The sequence below is a fragment of the Pelodiscus sinensis genome, chromosome 3, assembly GCF_052426305.1.
Source record: "Pelodiscus sinensis isolate ZL-2025 chromosome 3, ASM5242630v1, whole genome shotgun sequence".
Taxonomy (NCBI): Eukaryota; Metazoa; Chordata; order Testudines; family Trionychidae; genus Pelodiscus; species Pelodiscus sinensis.
The window spans coordinates 130235425-130252791 of NC_143054.1; the positions used below are offsets into that span (position 1 = coordinate 130235425).

At 39.6% G+C, this 17367-nt stretch overlaps 1 protein-coding gene across 1 annotated transcript in view; it reads left to right on the forward strand.

The window, feature by feature from the left end:
* Positions 1-17367, forward strand: part of RYR2 (ryanodine receptor 2) — a 646972-nt gene that overhangs the window by 486619 nt on the left and 142986 nt on the right. The window contains exons 61-65 of the mRNA XM_089777369.1: positions 858-922; positions 2083-2204; positions 5669-5718; positions 13186-13246; positions 15800-16038. Coding sequence (XP_089633495.1) covers positions 858-922; positions 2083-2204; positions 5669-5718; positions 13186-13246; positions 15800-16038 — 537 coding nt within the window. The remainder of the gene's footprint in view (positions 1-857; positions 923-2082; positions 2205-5668; positions 5719-13185; positions 13247-15799; positions 16039-17367) is intronic.

A 17367-nucleotide genomic window follows, 5' to 3' on the forward strand; every position in this document is an offset into this window, starting at 1 on the left:
TGGCCCCAACCTCCATGAAGTGCTTCCCCTTTGAAATGCCATGTGAAGCCCAGGGCCTGCGGGGGACTCTAAGTCCCTGCTGGGGCTCTTGTACATTTCATAGCAGAAGCGCTGCATCGAGCCCGGGGTCAGCGGGGAACTTCCCTGCTGGCCTCGGGCTCCATGCGGCGTTTCAATCTTTGAAATGCACAAGACCCTCTGTTGGGGCTTTTGTACATTTCAAAGGGGAAACGCTTTCATGGAGCTCGGGGTCAGCGGAGGACTGCTGGTCCTGGGCTGCAAGTGGCATTTCAATCTTTGAAATGCACTAGAGCCCCTGCTTGGGCTTTTGTACATTTCAAACGTGGAATGCCACCGCTGCGCCCCTGCCTCCTATCACGGAGCTGGGGGGAACCGGCTTTTAAACCGGCTCACCCCAGCATGCCCTCCTCATCCCCCACCTTGCTACCTCTTTCTGATAGAGGCAGAAAGGTGGGGGAAGCAACTATTCAACTTGTGTGTCGACTATCCAGTAAGCTTTTGTTAATTGGATAGTTGACTAGTCGATTAGTTGCTTACATCCCTACATTGTGCCAGATTCTTGACCAGACTGCTCCATTGGCCTCCAGGGTGCTACGTTGATATACAGCACCTGAGGATTTGGCTCCTTGTTTTACCTTCTTTCATAATTTATTTTATATTTGATGATGCAGTCTTAAAACACATTACGTAATTAATATATATTATCTGAAGCACTTTAAAGCCCAGTGCTAAAGAAGTAAATCAAATTATTTCTTCTAAAGTGTGCATTTTTAAAATAGAGAACCGCATGTCATTTTATATATTCAGTATTCATCTTAAACTCTTCCTACTCACAGATGGTGGCAGCAGAGGCAAAGGAGAACAATTCCCTTATGAGCAAGAAATCAAGTTCTTTGCCAAAGTACAGTATATCTTTGCTTATCTCTTTTCAGTGCAGAAATTGAACTGCTTGTTAAGAAGCATGTTCTTGTTATATTTGCATTTGTCTATGTTAAATGAGTATTGAATTTTATTGTTATATTGTTGACAAATGAAAAGCTACTTGAACATACTATCATATGAAATACATCTATGAAAAAAATACATATTTTCTCTCTTAAATTCCCTTTATCGCCTTTCTTTTCAGTATGCAACATATCATCCTGGTATACATAACCATTTTCCCTATAATGTTTTAGCCTAGTTATGTAGGAAGATAGACTGTATCTCTGTTACGTAATCTGTATGCAGTTAATGTTAGCTATACTTGGAGAAAACATAGCTAGATATTTACCAATGTCACCTTCCTTCTTTCTTTCCTTGTTTTAAAACTATCTTGATGTCTGGTTGTGCCAAAAAGGATTTATCTTTTATACATTAGGAAATTATTTTTATTCCTTTGACACACATAAGCTTGCCTGGTGTGTGCACATTCAAGGTGCCTTTTTCAATCCATAAATGAATAAGTAGACAGGTGTTGCAATATTCTCTGACCCTGACTCCCTAGCAGTAAATTACAGTCTTTGTTCTATAAAGTACTGTCACACAATACATCACCATCTGCAATTTCATCCACTGGGGAGCTCATGTTGGCTTTTCCTTTCAAAATTATTCCCAGGTGGAATAAGAGTTGGAATTTCTCTCTCTCTCTCTCTCTCCATGGTTAAGCACATTTTGCGGAATAATGGGAATGATTGGAGAAGCTATTTGTTGGGGAGAGCTTTTTGCTGGAGATGGAGTATTGCAGGGAGCTGCTGTCAGGCTGGCTCCTCTTTTGATTAGATTTTTTAAGCTATGTCAAAGAGATCCAGAGTAAATAACATTTCCCCCTTCATATCCATCTTAAAATTTCAGGGACCAAATTCCTGGAGTAAAGTAGAAATTTACTTTAGTGCATGTTTTTGATTGACATCTGAAATACTTGTTTAAAAGGGGGGATTTAAAGAGAAACAGAATTTAAAAAACACATTACATGTGAAGAAATCCCTTCTGCCATGAAATTGTGATGTGAAATGAATATTCTGAGCCACAGCACAAGAAGCTGTGAGCTGATCATTTCTGTCTTTCTCTGATGTATTTCAGGTTGTGCTCCCTTTAATCGATCAATATTTCAAAAATCATCGACTATATTTCTTATCTGCAGCAAGCAGGCCTCTCAGCACTGGTGGACATGCCTCTAATAAGGAGAAGGAAATGGTGACAAGGTAAACATAAATAAAGAACAATAGTTGATGTGTAAGCAGGTTTTAGATGAGTAGGTAAAATAGCCTTATAGAAACACAAATGACCTAAAATTGTGCACTTTTTCCCCTGTATTCAGATGGTTCATTGATGTTAGAAGGGAGAATGCACAGTCAAAAGTATGCATGTGTTTCAGACTATAAATCCCTTATTATTATTTTTTAAAAACAGTGGCTGTTATGCAGGTGGGCAGGAATGTAAATTTACTTTCACATATAGCACAGAAAAATACTAAGACTATGCAAAAATTGTTATTCGTGCAAAAAAGACAAATATGTTGAAGAACAAAATTTAACCATGGCAGATTGTAAGAACATACTCTCACTCTGCTCTGATAAGACTCAAGATGTTCTGTGTATAATGTAGGCTTGCATCTTTTCTGGGGCTTTCTTAAAAACCAGGAACACGACGTAAGTCTCATCCCAATCCCTTCTCCCCACATTTTGCCCTTAGGCTTTACCTCCAGATACCTTTTTGTCTTATGTAAGCTCCTTATTACTACTTCCATTTACTCCAAACCAGAGGTTCCTAAACTGTGGAGCAAGTCCTCCTAAGGGGCAAGGAGGAATGTCTAAGGGCATGTGGCAAACACAGGCCATCCCCCATGGGAAGTGGGAAAGTAGCACCACTCAGCCCCTCCCTACTCCCAACTCTGCCCAGGTCTTGCTCCTACCTGCATCCCTGGCTTCCAGCCTGTCCCTTTCCTGATTCTTAGCATGGCTCTGCTCCTGGTGTCTCATAAGCCATGGCTACTGGCTATGTCACCTTTCCTGGTTTGAGGCCTGGAGTGGAGCTGTTCTGGCCCCAAACTCACACCCAGCTGTAGCCTGAGACTCAGCCCCCTTATCTGTGTCCCATGTTCCTCCACCTTAAGGTGTGGACTGCAGCTCTCAAAAGTTTGCAGATGGCTGCTCTGTACTAAGAATGGAGTTACAGTGATCCAGAAAGAATCAAACAGCATATCTAGCTACCATCTTGGCCAATGCTCTCCAGAGCTAAAAGCATGAGCTGCTGCAGTTGGAGCTTAAGTTCATTAGCTGGGGCTTTCACAGATTCATGTCCTCTGCAGATCAGCATAGAGAGAAGACTGTAACACAAACTCACCAGAAGATGACAGAGATACATAGGTTTACATGTTTACATGAGGACTATTCTCTGATAGTCTTATTGAACATGACCCATAATAGTTGGCACATTAGAGCAAACAAATGATCCATTTAGTCTGATATTTTGTTTTTACTGGTGCTTTGTGTGGGGTTCTTCAAGTAACTTAAAAGACACCATAACATACGTGACCAACCATCTATTAATTAATTCGTTCTTGATGCTGAATGCTTAAGAGCAATAAAACTCCATCTCACAATTCTGTGCCATCCAAAGATTTAAGGGACCTTGAGAAAGACAAAGTAAACCTCAAGAAGGGAACGTTTAGTTTCAGCATTGGGATTGGGAAGGGATATGAGATTCACCACAGCTGTTTTTTATTAACTATTTTCAGTTTTCTTTGGCTCCTGGCCTCACATAGGTTTTTCCCAGGATAGAAAGACAGTTTGTTTTTTGAAACACCCAACACAACATATGTTTTCTTTTTGCAAGAAAAGTGGATGAGTTTTCAACTAATAATAACAATACAGTGATTTGTGTAGGCAAATCCAAAAACCACGCAGTGCTCAGCACACACACAGAGCCTTGGACATCAAATCTCGTGTTAATTAAGTGAATGTGGGCCGGCACACGGAGGTTAAGTTTATAAAGTACTATGGGATTATTAATTTCCACCTGATTAGTGACCAGAATCTGACAGAACGGGCTTTGATTTGATGTCTTCTCTGTTACGGCCAGCCCACCTCGCAAAGCAGCCTATCTTATTCCTGCTATTTATTAGAATTGATTCTGGATGTGATCCCAAGTATCAGGCCTTTGGATATGTTGCCAGCTTGGTTGTACTAGGCATGCCGAAGATGCTTCATAAACTCAATTCCATCCTCAACTATATTAGCACAGCTTCCACTGAAGTTAATGGGTGTTGCGGTCATATACTGGCAGGAGGAAAAGATTGACATCTATTTAGTGTGTTTCTGTTTAAATAAAAATGAATTATATATGATGATAACATACTTTGGAAAAACTTTTCTTGGTGGACTAGATGGGATGGGGAGTGGATAACAGGTATAGCGTGACTTTCACTTTGACATCATTGGTTGCAATTAGGCCCACGATGCTGGGGGCCAAATGAAATGATATTCTTAATGCAACTTCTAATGGCCGAAGGTCTTCGCCCCACAACTTTACATCACAGTAGGCACCCATATACACCCTGAGCAATATTCTTTGAGGAGCAAAGGATTGAATTGGGTCATGAAGAATGAACTACAGGCAGTCCCCGGGTTACATGGATCTGACTTACATCGGATCCCTTCTTACAAACGGGGTGAGGCAACCCCACACTAGCTGCTTCCCCCCAGCAGACCAGGGAGATGCGAAGCTAGCACCCCCCCAGCAGACCAGGGAGCAGCTTTTCTCAGCAGACACCTCAGCTTGAGAATAAAGGACTGAGGGAAGTGAGGTGTGGGAGAATAAAAACTGAGCTCTGGAGAAATGTTTGGCTAGAGTTTCCCCTACAATATGTACCAGTTCCGACTTACATACAAATTCAACTTAAGAACAAACCTACAGTCCCTATCTTGTACGTAACCCGGGGACTGCCTGTACTGTGTTCATGGAGATCAAGGTTGAGTCAAAGGTTGGGAGGGCCGTGTGGGGAGGTTTGCACTGATGTTTTCTTTCCTCTGACTAAACAATAAACATTGTTATCCTTTGCTCCCAACTGTGCACCCTTCACCCCTATTAAAATTAATTTAAACATATTAAACACAATCTTTGGTCATATCTACATTTTGTTTGATTTAGCCACGTAAATTTTTGTCTATTTTTAGTCTTACAAATTTAAATTAAAAATGTTAGTGAATATTTTTTTTAAATTATCTAATATATTAAATATTATTTGATACAAATTGGTCTAATTAAACATTTATCAACAGAAAATTCAATTAATCTAATTTTCTTACATTTCTCTCCATTTTTTTAATGATATTCTGAGTAGCCCACTGACTGTATTTGAGTTTGTAACACATTGATGGTTTTTTCCTTGTGGGTTTTCATATAGAATGCTTTTATATTACTTAGCTTTGCTTTCTGTTTTTTTCTTTAATTAAAATATGTGCTTATTTAACCATGTTTGTTAAGATATACACTTAAAATCTCTTTCTTTAGTACTCTCAGTCCCACATTCTGCTTAGAGAATTTCTGCGTGACATCATGTTGCTTTTTCCTGCTCATATATCAGCTGTTACTTTTCTTTCTTCTTTCCTCCCCCCATTGTTTTTTTTATTCCTCCCCCTTCTCTTTATTTTTCTTTTGTCTTCAGCCTGTTCTGCAAACTTGGAGTTCTTGTCAGGCATAGGATTTCACTGTTTGGTAAGGAGACCCTTGACAAATACTAGCATGGCCATCACTTGGTTTTCTTTGCCATTTTTGCGTTGTGTTATGTGCTGCCTTGTTGCATGTTGAATGGCTGCATGGCTGAATGTATGGTCTTCATGGGCTACTAATGATTCTTTAGGCTGATAGATCACAGCACTATTTAGATGGAGAAAAGATTTTTTGTAGTAATAAAAAAGGGAGTGTGCAAATCAGATTGGGAGGTGATCAATTCCCAGGCTCATTGTCCTACCAAAAAACAGAATTCAAACATGATAATTGTAAAAGTATTTGCCGCTTTATAATGATTCAGTACTGACCTGCTAACAGTGAAACAGATTAGCATTTGTCTATTTTTGATTTCTGAAAGTCACTAAAGTAAAGTCTGTTTTGGGCTGAAATGCTTAGCTGATTTTTCATGGAATTCTTCCATACTCTCAAATGTGCTTGACTCTAGATCTGCATGTCTATCATGTTTCAGACATCACTTGCCTATAAAAGGGTTGGGGTGCGTCCTCAATTTCTATCTTGTGAAAATCACTTAATTGTCCATCATTCACTCTCTGCAGCCTTTTCTCATGTCATGCTGATGTAAGGTTGGCTGAAAACATGTCCCTATGTACATATCTTCTTTATTGGGAGCAGCGCTGACCACAGCATCCATGATTATCCATTTAGATAATTATCTGGATTGTATGAAGAGGGCTTTGCAGGAGCCATGTGATAGAGGGACAGCTGCCACAGTGGAAGCTGAACCTCAACTATTGGTACATCGTTATTAGGAAAAACGGTTCTTAATCTGAGTTAGCTAACACTTAACACAATTAAGAGTAATTAACACAAAGTAAAATGCTTGTAAATATACAGAGCAGTCTATATTTTCTGTGTGTGTTGGCAGTTTCAATTAAAGACTGGAGGAGCCTAGAGTTTTACATTGGACTGCTAACTCATGAGAAAATCACAAAATATCTTGTCTTTCCTAGAATTTGTTAGCTAACTTCAATTAAAAACTCATGGTTTTTCCTACTGGAAACAAGACTTTTCTGGAAGAGGAAGAGCTCCACATGCAGTTATAGGAGATACAGTCAGGCTCTAGGAATTTTCTTTGCTTCTTTTGTGTTTAAAATGTGTGTTTGAATGGACAAAATAAACTTAATTATAGCTTCAGTGTGAGACTTGCTATTGAGTGAACATTAACTACATCCACTGTATTGGTATCCCTAAATCTTTACAAGTTGATATCTGGGATTGGACATCAGGGAATGGATCACTCAGTAGATTGCCCTGTTCTGTTACTCCTTCTGAAGCATCCAGCCCTAGCGACTGAAGGCAAGATACTGAGCTGGACAGAGCATTAATCTGGCCCAGTATGGCCGTTACTATGAATGGTGTGGGATATGCATACTGCTCCCAAAGGCAGGTTAGCATATTGCGTTATAGTAAAAGGAAAGTCAGTTGTAAAATGGGGGGAGGGATAGCTCAGTGGTTTGAGCATTGGCCTGGTAAACCCAGGGTTTGTGAATTCAATCCTTGTGAAGGCCATTTAGGGATTTGGGGCAAAATTTGTCAGGGTTGGTGCTCAGTAATGCTGTGAAGGCAGGGGACTGGATTCAATGACCTTTCAAGGTCCCTTCCAGTTCTAGGAGCTAGGCAATCTCCATTAATTTAAAAGCTCTGTGACCTTAATTGTGTGTAGAGGCTTCATTGTGTGTAGAGGGCCATACAAAATTAGAAGTTAAGCATGATAGTTTGCCAGATAGAAAAGCCTGAATTGTGTTAACCACACTGGATTACTGTGTCCGGAAGTCTAGATGGGCCATACTGCAAATGCCACTCTTGGGGCAGCCTGAAAGAAATAGGACAGACAGTTCCCTAAAACTTGAGGTTTATTGTGTCAGAGTCACAAAGCCAGTAACAAAAGATCTTCTGTAGTACCACACTGGTTAAGAAGAAGACAAAGTATGACCATGGAAGCTCATGATACTATTTATATATTTTGTAGTCTAAGGTACTACTGTACCATTGTTGTTTAAGGTATTTTTTTAGTTAGAGACTAACACAGCTACCCCTCTGAAGTGCCCTTTAGGCATTTCAGTCCTTGGCTTCCATTTAAACAAACAAGTCTAAAATAGTGTCCAGTCCCAAAGGCTCAGACATTTATCCTCAGGTCAACACGTATTATAGATCTTACTTATATAGCACACTGTCTGTCAATCCTTCATAAACTAAATAAAGATTTATTAATAACAGAAAAGGGAATTATTAACTAGTTAAGGAATCAAATAAATAAAAGTGATTTTCAGTGTTCATAGTTCAGAATAACAATAGCGATGCTGTCTGCTGGTTTGCATAAGTCTCTTTGTAATCATCTTAAAAATCCAAATGCAGTTTAGATGTAAAGTCTGCTAGAAAGGTCCAATGCATTCCCCAGGGCATTTCATGTAAGGACTTGGAAGAGCTCATTCCTACAGCTTAAATTTTCACTGTTCAAAGTTTAGCAGACTAGAGATGAAAGGATCGGGTCTGAAGTTTCTCTTTGTAGCTGAAACAGGTTTTTCAAGTGCTTTGAGAACAGCATGTGACTGGGGATTCTTCCTTCTTGAGCACACACTCATCACTTTGAAGTTAACTCTCTATTTAGTATGCATACACAGGTAATCTAGTTATAATTAACGTAAGATGAATGCTAATCCTACCTTTTATCATGGATAAATAAGACGAAGACAAAAAATGAAATATTGTTATTTTCATACAGTGTCTCGCATCTTTGATCTTAAGATAGACTGAACACACTCCCCTACATAATGTAAAAACAATTAAGACATGAAAAGGAATTAGCATCTACAAGCTAACTTGGTTACATTGTTAAACTTCTAACAAGATACAAGCAAACACAGATTTAGTATCTACCCTTGATTTCTATTACTGCATATTAATGGGTGAATGCTGGTCTCTTCAAAAATCACATACAGGTTAATTGTTCTGGTACAATTAGAAAGCCTCTTAGTAAGTGGTTAGGGGTCATATACAGGTTACCTGTTGTACCAGTGTTACAGTTACTGATATTTTTATTAAGGTTATTCTTCAGCACAGAATTACTATATGCTGATTATTGGATAACTGAGGTTTAACAATGATAATTTACTTTTTTTGAGAGTTGTATTTGTGCTATCAGGAGATTACATTTATGCAATTTCATTATTAATGGGCTGAGCTTTCCATGCAATTATTTTCCATGAAATGAGCCTTTGGAACGATATTTTCCCCATTTAAAAAGCAAATTTCTATGAAGTTTAATTTACTTTTCAATAATGTTTAACTCTGGTATGAGATGTTTTCTCTTTATTTTCAGTGGTAATTGTGTATCAGCCCAATTCTTCATTCTCACTGTTGTTGACAAAGTGACATACAATCTGATACATAAGTTAGCCATGCAGTAAATGACCAGATTTATCCCATTCGCTTCCTTTAATAGAGTGGATATTACCCAGGAGATAACTCTTTGGTAATATAAAATAGGTATGGATGCTGTTTCTGCCTGAATATTTGCTCCTTTCTGGGAACCAATACAAATCCTTACATTAAGAATCATGAGATTTTGAGTGAAGGGTGTTAATACTGAATTTAATCACCAAGATCAGTTCTGGAATTATCTAAGATTTTTCTACAAGGTCTCCCATTTTAGAGCATGTGTATATTGCAGTGTTATTTCGAAACAATTGATGTTATTCCGAAATAGCATAGAGTGCGTCTATACTACAAGCCTTTATTTCAATAATGTCAATCTGGAGGACTTCTTACTCTGACTCCTGTAACCGTCATTTTATGAGGAGTAAGGGAAGTCAAAGGAAGAGTGTTCTTGCTTTGACTTCCTGGTGTGTAGATAACGCCTGAAGTCGAGTTAAACTATTTCAACTTAAGCTATGCAATTGACGTAGCTGAAATTGCATAGCTCAATTCAACTTTAAACCTGCTGTGTAGATGTACCCTAACTGCTCCTTAAGCCCAATTAATTTGCTTATGAGAACTGTTGTGATTGGTTGTACAGCTTAGGCTACATTCAGCTACCTTGGGCTTGTCTCCACTACCGTGAGACTGACACCGATACACCTATCCCATAGAACTGGAAGGGACCTTGAAAGATCATCGAGTCCAGCCCCCTGCCTTCACAGCAGGACCAAGTACCATCCCTGACAGATTTGGCCCAGATCCCTAAATGGCCCCCTGAAGGATTAAACTCTCAACCCTGGGTTTAGCAGGCCAATGCAATCAATCCACTGGGGTCCATTTATTGGGTCTAGTGAAGAGTTGTTGGATTGAATGTAGATTGCTCTCCCATCAACTCCAGTAATCCACTGGACTGAGAAAGCATAAAGTAATTTGAAGAAAGAGTTTCTCCCATCAACCCAGTACAGTGTTGACATCGCAATAAGTCAGCCTAAGTTACATTGATTCCAGCTATGTTTTTCACATAGTTGGAATTGTGTAACTTAGGTCCACTTACCCCTGTTGTATAGACCTGCCACTAGCGATCACACAGGTTCTAAGAATGTTTGTAGCCTAAAAGCCCATTGAACTCTTTTTAAAGTAAACATTTTTGTACTTGCAATTTCTATTATTCCCTTTGGCAGTTAGTTATTTATACAGTTCCTTTAAGGTCTAGTGTTTTTTTAGCTTTGATTATGACCAATTGTTTCCAAGTATTTTGTCATGGAAAGCCTATGTTATGGATTAGAAGAGTGTTCTGCATTAGGCTCTACTGCTGTGCTTTGGCTACAGGTCTGTTTGGGTAGATCTACCACAGCTGTGTTACTGCTGTAGAACTTTTTGTAGCATCAGAAGTTACTTAATTATAAATTATAAATTTCAAGTATTATAACTCATTTTAAAAATCACGGCCATCTAAAATTTGATACAAATTTTGGTTTAGTCTTCATTCATTTAGTGGCCTCTGTATCGATAGTGATATCTATAGCGATATCGATATCTATCTAAATAAAAGCAAAGACACCCACATTGCTTTTTGTGCTTTTATTTCTTGAAAATAAGTAAACACTCTAAGTCTAAAGATGTGCAATGCCCAGAATTCTCACTATCCCTGCTCCTATGTTTGAGAAGCAAATAGGGTGGTGAAAAAGTTGCGTCAAAAGTAAGACCCAACTCATATAAGTAAGAGCATAATTTTCTTTCCATCTAGGCTGGACAATTATGGAGGAGAGGAGCATACTTACTAATCCAAAAATTATCTAATTTGTAATAGGTGTCCTGATCTCTAGCAGTAGTTTTACTATAACTTTGAGTGTAGTAAGAGCTGAGGTATTTTGAATACTTTTTTCCAAACTAGGTCCAAAAAAACCATCTATGTACTTTGCTCTTCACAGTCTTAACAATTCAATTTTCCTTGGCTACATCCTGACTCAAAACCAGAGCTTTGAAAATACCTTATGGGAGTTTCTTCTCACAATATTTCCATTGAAACAAAATAAGAAAGTACTGGAAATTTCATAATGAACCTCAGCTTTGCAAACTGTACAGTCACGTTTCCAGAGCAAAGAGGTTCAGATAGGCATCTCAACTTCATGTGCTTTTCCAAATACCTGAACTATTTGAAATTAACAAATCACTAGATATTGGTGATGCTATGTTATATTTGGGAAAACATAGTTGTGGGGGAAGGCTGTAGCCTTCAGTTGCTGCTGTGCTAATTTGCATGAGGAAGGTGTTAGTACTGGAACTGAAGCACATAAACCAGTCTTCCAGAAATGTGTTCTGATTACCATTAGGAATGGTAAAATTTATAGATGTCAAAAAGTTGCAGTTCTTGTGATCTTTTAATTCTATCCTCGATTACTAAGCTTTCTTTAAAAAAATCACCCTTTTCTGTTACCAAAATATAGGTATCATAGATTGCCTACACTGTATATTTATTTTTTTTTTACAAATATACTGCCCTACCAGTGCAGGATTCAGTTAACTAGTGAGATGTCTCATTTCAATAGATTGCATCCATTTATGCTAATGACCACCTTCCACGTTTAAGTGTATGGGGGTGCTATTTGACTGGCCGGCCAAGTGAGAGGAACGGTGTTTAATGGCTAGAGGTGGGAGAGATAAAAACTGCTGCAAAAGGATCAGCATAGTTGCTGACTCAGTCCCCAGGAATGCAAAAGGGGCAGCTGTGTACCTGCAGCCTTCTTTTTATATGCTGTAGGCTGAAACAGGACTCTCCCTCCCTCCCCTGTAGGTGATAAAATGCCAGATTTAGTCAAGACTCCGCTATAGGCATTGTGCTTGGGGGCTACAAAGGATTTTTTGCCTTACCACCATATTGGCATGTATGCAGTTGGTTTTTTCCACCTTTCCCACAGTGGATTCGGGAAGGGTTTTGTTCACGCATGCCATGAAGGACAGCAGGCTATATGTTACAACTCATTATTTAAGTGTAGCATGAATAGTCAGTGCAGGTACTCCATAGGGAAGATGTATAGTCACTGGATAAATGCCTTAGAAAAGGACTTAAAAGAGGTGTTAGTGAAAGGAACAAATGAGAGGTGGTTGAGGACTCCTGTGATTGGTATGGCAAGTCACCAAACCCCCATTCTTATAGCCAACCTTAACCCTCTGGTAATGGATTTTCAGGAGAGGCATAGATGGAAAAAGAGGGGGAGCTGGTAACCCCACCTGAGTAATTGCAGAATAAACATGGGAACACCTGCACCATACCTTTTTATCTGTCAGATAGTCCCAGATAGGTAATAATAAAGTTGTGGCTTGATGAAACTCATGCCAAGTGTCTCCTGTCCTTTCAGTTTAGCAGACAATGTTTGACTTTGTGCTTTTATATGTCATGCTTAGAAAGCTTAATACAAAGCATTAGATGGACGACTGCAAGAATTGTGAGAAGTATTTGTGTTACTTTTCAGGAAGATACATCTGTGATGTCAATGATCCCACAATAGTTCACTTCATCTTAGCTGTTACATTCTGGATCTATCATCTTTAACATCTTATAAATGTTTGTCTCTTGTATCACTGAGGCAGCACCAAACTGAGCACATTAGATACTTTTTATCTGAGGAAAATAAAAGAAATGTTTAGATAAACTTGAATCGCTTTGAATGAAATTTTAAACTTAAATGAAATACACACAGTACACTGCAGCTCTAATTAACGTCACATGTAACTGCTTCATGAGTGCTTGAGTTGTTTGAGGAAAAGATGCTTTGAGTGCCTCAGCTATTTGATGAGAGATGCTTCTATTGTCCCTGGTATCTGCATCTGTGTAAACAAAGTGAATGTAACAAATTGCATGTTTTTAACTTGACTGTTAAAATCATGTAAAAGCTGAATTTTGCCTCTGCTGTGTCATTTACTGCTTCCCGGAAAATGACAAATGTTAACAAACATAGGACTGCTTTAATACAAACTCATTTTAATTAGTGGCTCTTTCTGCTTTCTGTTTAGGAAATGATGCGACATCGATAGTCAATTGTCTTCATATACTTGGCCAGACTTTGGATGCAAGGTAATGTTGAATACATTTTCTAAAGTATAAACAAAATCACTTAAAAAGGAATAACACGTGTACAGTAGGATTTGGGGGCTGATAATCTGTAAAAGACAACAGAATTTCTTAAATAAAAAAGGATTGTTCTGCTGAAAAATCCCATACTGAATGTTGCTTCATTATTATTCTTGATAACCCAACAGATTGGTAACACAGTATACAGGCAGTCCCCGACTTACGCGGATCCGACTTATGTCGGATCCACACTTACAAACGGGGCTTTCTCGCCCCGGAGGTCGAGGTGGCAGATTGCTGCCTGTGAGCTCCGGGGCGAGAGAGCCCCGTTCGTAAGCTGCTCCCAGTGCCCCTGGTCTGCTGGAGACCGTCTCCAGCAGACCAGGAGCACCGGGACTGAAGCCGCAGCCGCGGCGGGGTCCCGCGCCTCTGAGGCTTTGCCAGAGCAAAGCCTCAGAGGCGTGGCACCCCGCTGCCGCTGCGGCTCTGCTCCCCATGTCCCTGGTCTGCTGCGGGGGGGGGGGCGCAGCTAGTGTGCCCCCCCAGCAGACCAGGCTTTTGTTGTGGACCCTGGGGCAGAGCAGCTGGGGCGCTGCCGATTGGTCCTGCAGCGCCGCTCTGGGCACTACTGGACCAACCCGGCAGCACCCCAGCTGCTCTGCCCCAGGTCCTGATTCAGCCGCTGCTGGTCAGTTTCAGCAGTGGCTGAATCAGGACGCCTGGGGCAGAGCAGCCGGGGTGCTGCTGGGTTGGTCCAGTAGCGCCAAGGAGCGAGGAGCGGTGCTACTGGAGCAACCCAGCAGCACCCCAGCTGCTCTGTCCCAGGCGTCCCCAAGTCAGCCGCTGCTGAAACTGACCAGCGCTGACTACAGGAAGCCCGAGGCAGAGTTGCTCTGCCCCAGGCTTCCTGGAATCATCTGCTGATCAGTTTCAGCAGCAGCTGACTTGGGGACGCTTGGGGTTCTTAAGTTGAATCTGTATGTAATTCAGAACTGGCGGTCAGTTTCAGCAGCGGCTGAATCTGGACGCCAGTTCCGACTTACATACAGATTCAACTTAAGAACAAACCTACAGTCCCTATCTTGTACCTAACCCGGGGACTGCCTGCAGAGCTTTTCATCTCTAGCTCACTGCTTTAACTCCTGGCCAGTTAAGTGTGACCAAAAACTGCTAGCTGTTTATGGATATTTGTCTCAAATGGATAAGTGTCTCAAAAACAGTCATACCTATTGGAAATAATGTACTACTTTGCTTACAGTCTCATGATCAGAAAAGCCAAAGCTTGAATGGGATAGAGTAAGGTATGCTTTCGCTTTGAAAGTATGTTTTCACTGCTGAGCTAACACAGGTTTGAGGTTTGCCACTAACCTCTTTCCTGTCGACTTTCAAAAAACCTGTCCCAAGTTTAGTGGTGTTTTCAACCCAACGAACTCAACCGGGACTATAGGCTGAAGTGTGGCTGTTGAATATTTTCAGGCCAGTAAAGTGCCCATTTGCAAAGAGGATGCAGGCTAAACAACTCCAGTGTTGATAGTCCTATCAGCAGTCCCCACCTATGTGTCCAGAAGCACAGACAAGTTCTCCCACAATTCACTAGCAACTAATCACAGAACAGCTCACTTATAGCAGTGAATAGACTTCCAGGAGTCCTAATGATACAAGTGTGAGCTCAGCAGCACTGAGGGCATAGTGACTTGAGAGTGCCTTTGCAGCATGGCAGCCCATACCTACACTACATTAACCCAGGTGCCAGTCACCCAAGTCAAGTCTGAAGTGAAGACATAGCTATACAAAGGTCAGTCAGGACTCAGGCATATGTGTAGGGCCATATATGGAAGCTTGCATTGTTGCCACCCATGCAGTACGTATTCTGTGAATAAAATAGAATGGTAGCCCAGGATACTAGAATAATCTAGCATTTTTATTTGAACTAATTTCTTATCAAAATGAAAACTCTATGGTATTGTACTTTGCTATTAATACTGGACCCCTACAATCAACTCAACTAGCCTTGTATTTTTATTGGAAAGCAGGGACACTGACTTACAATACTCCATTAAAGTGATTGTAGTTATATAACCAACAAGTTCATGTTTCTTGTTTTTACTGCATATTTTTAACTGTGGTTTTCAGAAAACCCATTCTAACTTTTAAAATTGTTGAAGCAAAATGTGTTTGTAATGGTTGGGTAAGGATTTTGGGTTGCAGTTTCACCATAACCATAAGCTTCCTATTTGGTCGATTTAGCAGGCTTCCTCATTCCTTGTTTTTATGAAGCAATTAAGACCTTCCCTTAAGAAGTCTTGTGCATGTAAAGTAAAGTTAAATTGTAAAGTAAAAATAAATTCAAATCTCTTCTGGCCTTCCTGCAGAGTAACACTGATTCTTCATTTCAGTTGGAAGGTGCTTCTTTGAGTTGCTTTCTTCATGGAAAGAAGATTTCAGCCAATAGAAAGGCTTTCCCAAGATTTTTTTTTAAATATTGCCAGATGTAGGCTTTGTTTCATATTTCTTTAACAGAATATGATCTTTAATTCTTTTATATGTAATACACAGGACCGTGATGAAGACTGGTCTGGAATCTGTTAAAATGGCACTGAGAGCATTTTTGGATAATGCTGCAGAAGATCTGGAGAAGACAATGGAAAATCTAAAGCAAGGCCAGTTTACACACACGAGAAATCAACCAAAGGGAGTGACACAAATCATTAACTACACCACAGTGGCTCTCCTCCCAGTACTCTCTTCATTATTTGAACATATTGGACAGCATCAATTTGGAGAAGATTTAATATGTATGTCTTATTTAGAAATGTTAGGAAACAAAATCTTTATTATTTTGTATTATTTGATTTCTAATACTTGGGGACAAATGTTGACAAAACTCTGTGAAAAAATTCACTGATTTAAATGAGAATTTGTCTTAAACTTAAAATAAGATTAGCAGATTTTACACTTTCTCCTATATTTTTACACAGTGGGGTAGTTTTGTGGTTAGAAGATAGGAGTAGAAATCTGGATTGTATTTTTGGCCCTGCCACAGACTTGATATGTGATTTTGCATAAGTCATGCAGTCTCTCTCCACATGAATTTATCCACCTATAAAATAGGAATAATAATATTTACCACATAGGCATGTTGCAAACACAATATTTATATAAAACTTTCAGATTCTGTGATGAAAGCTTTTGTGATGCAACCTCACTGATTCAAATCTTTCAAGCAAGGTTGTCATCTGACTTGAGCTACAAACATGACCGTGTTTCAATTGATGAAATGTTCAGATGGATGCAGGAGGAATTGCTGAAGAAGACAGCTGCAAGGGGCTGATGTGGTGAAGTACTTCTGAAGCTCCATTTCTGTGGTGTTGAGGAGCACAGTCGATGCAGAACCTACATTTTATCGATTACCTAATTTGTGCAGGATTAAAGCTGTTCTCTTCCAGTTCCACTTACAGTCCACAAAGCAGAGTTTCAGTCCTGTACTGTTTAGAAGTCCCACGGGAATTCTAATGGTCAGCTCCCTCTCTTTCCTGGGCAGCCATTCTGTTTCCTCAAAGCTGGAAAATTCAGAATTGGAGAATCCTTGAAATAGGAATCCACTAGGGAAGGATCTAGAAAAAGAGATTTAAATTCAGTCGCCTGCATTTTCTATGTCTGAAAAAATATAAAGTAGATATGTGGAAAGTAGTTTTCTAAACATTGTAATTTGATTAGCTGAGTCTATACTGTAATTTTTATTTATTTAGAAATTATGGTTAAAGATGCTTAATTTCAGTGTCTAAAAATATAATCCAAAATTAAGCAGCTATGTGGCTATACAAGATCAGGTATACTCTTTCTATTCCTTTTTGCTTTCTGATCTTACAAGATTTTTAATCACCTTAATTTTTAATACATCCTTGATATCAGTTATTATAGAGTCACTAATAGTATGAATTGTTAGTTAACATGTGCTCACCTATTTTATCTAATGCACACACACACCACTTTTCTTCACAAAGTGTTTTAGAAATTATAGTCATCTTGCTGCGAGGAAGATGACCCTCAGCATCATCCCAGTTAATGTATATTTTCTCCTTTTGGACAGTTCTTAGTGTTGGGCAGTTTTGTCTGTTATTGTT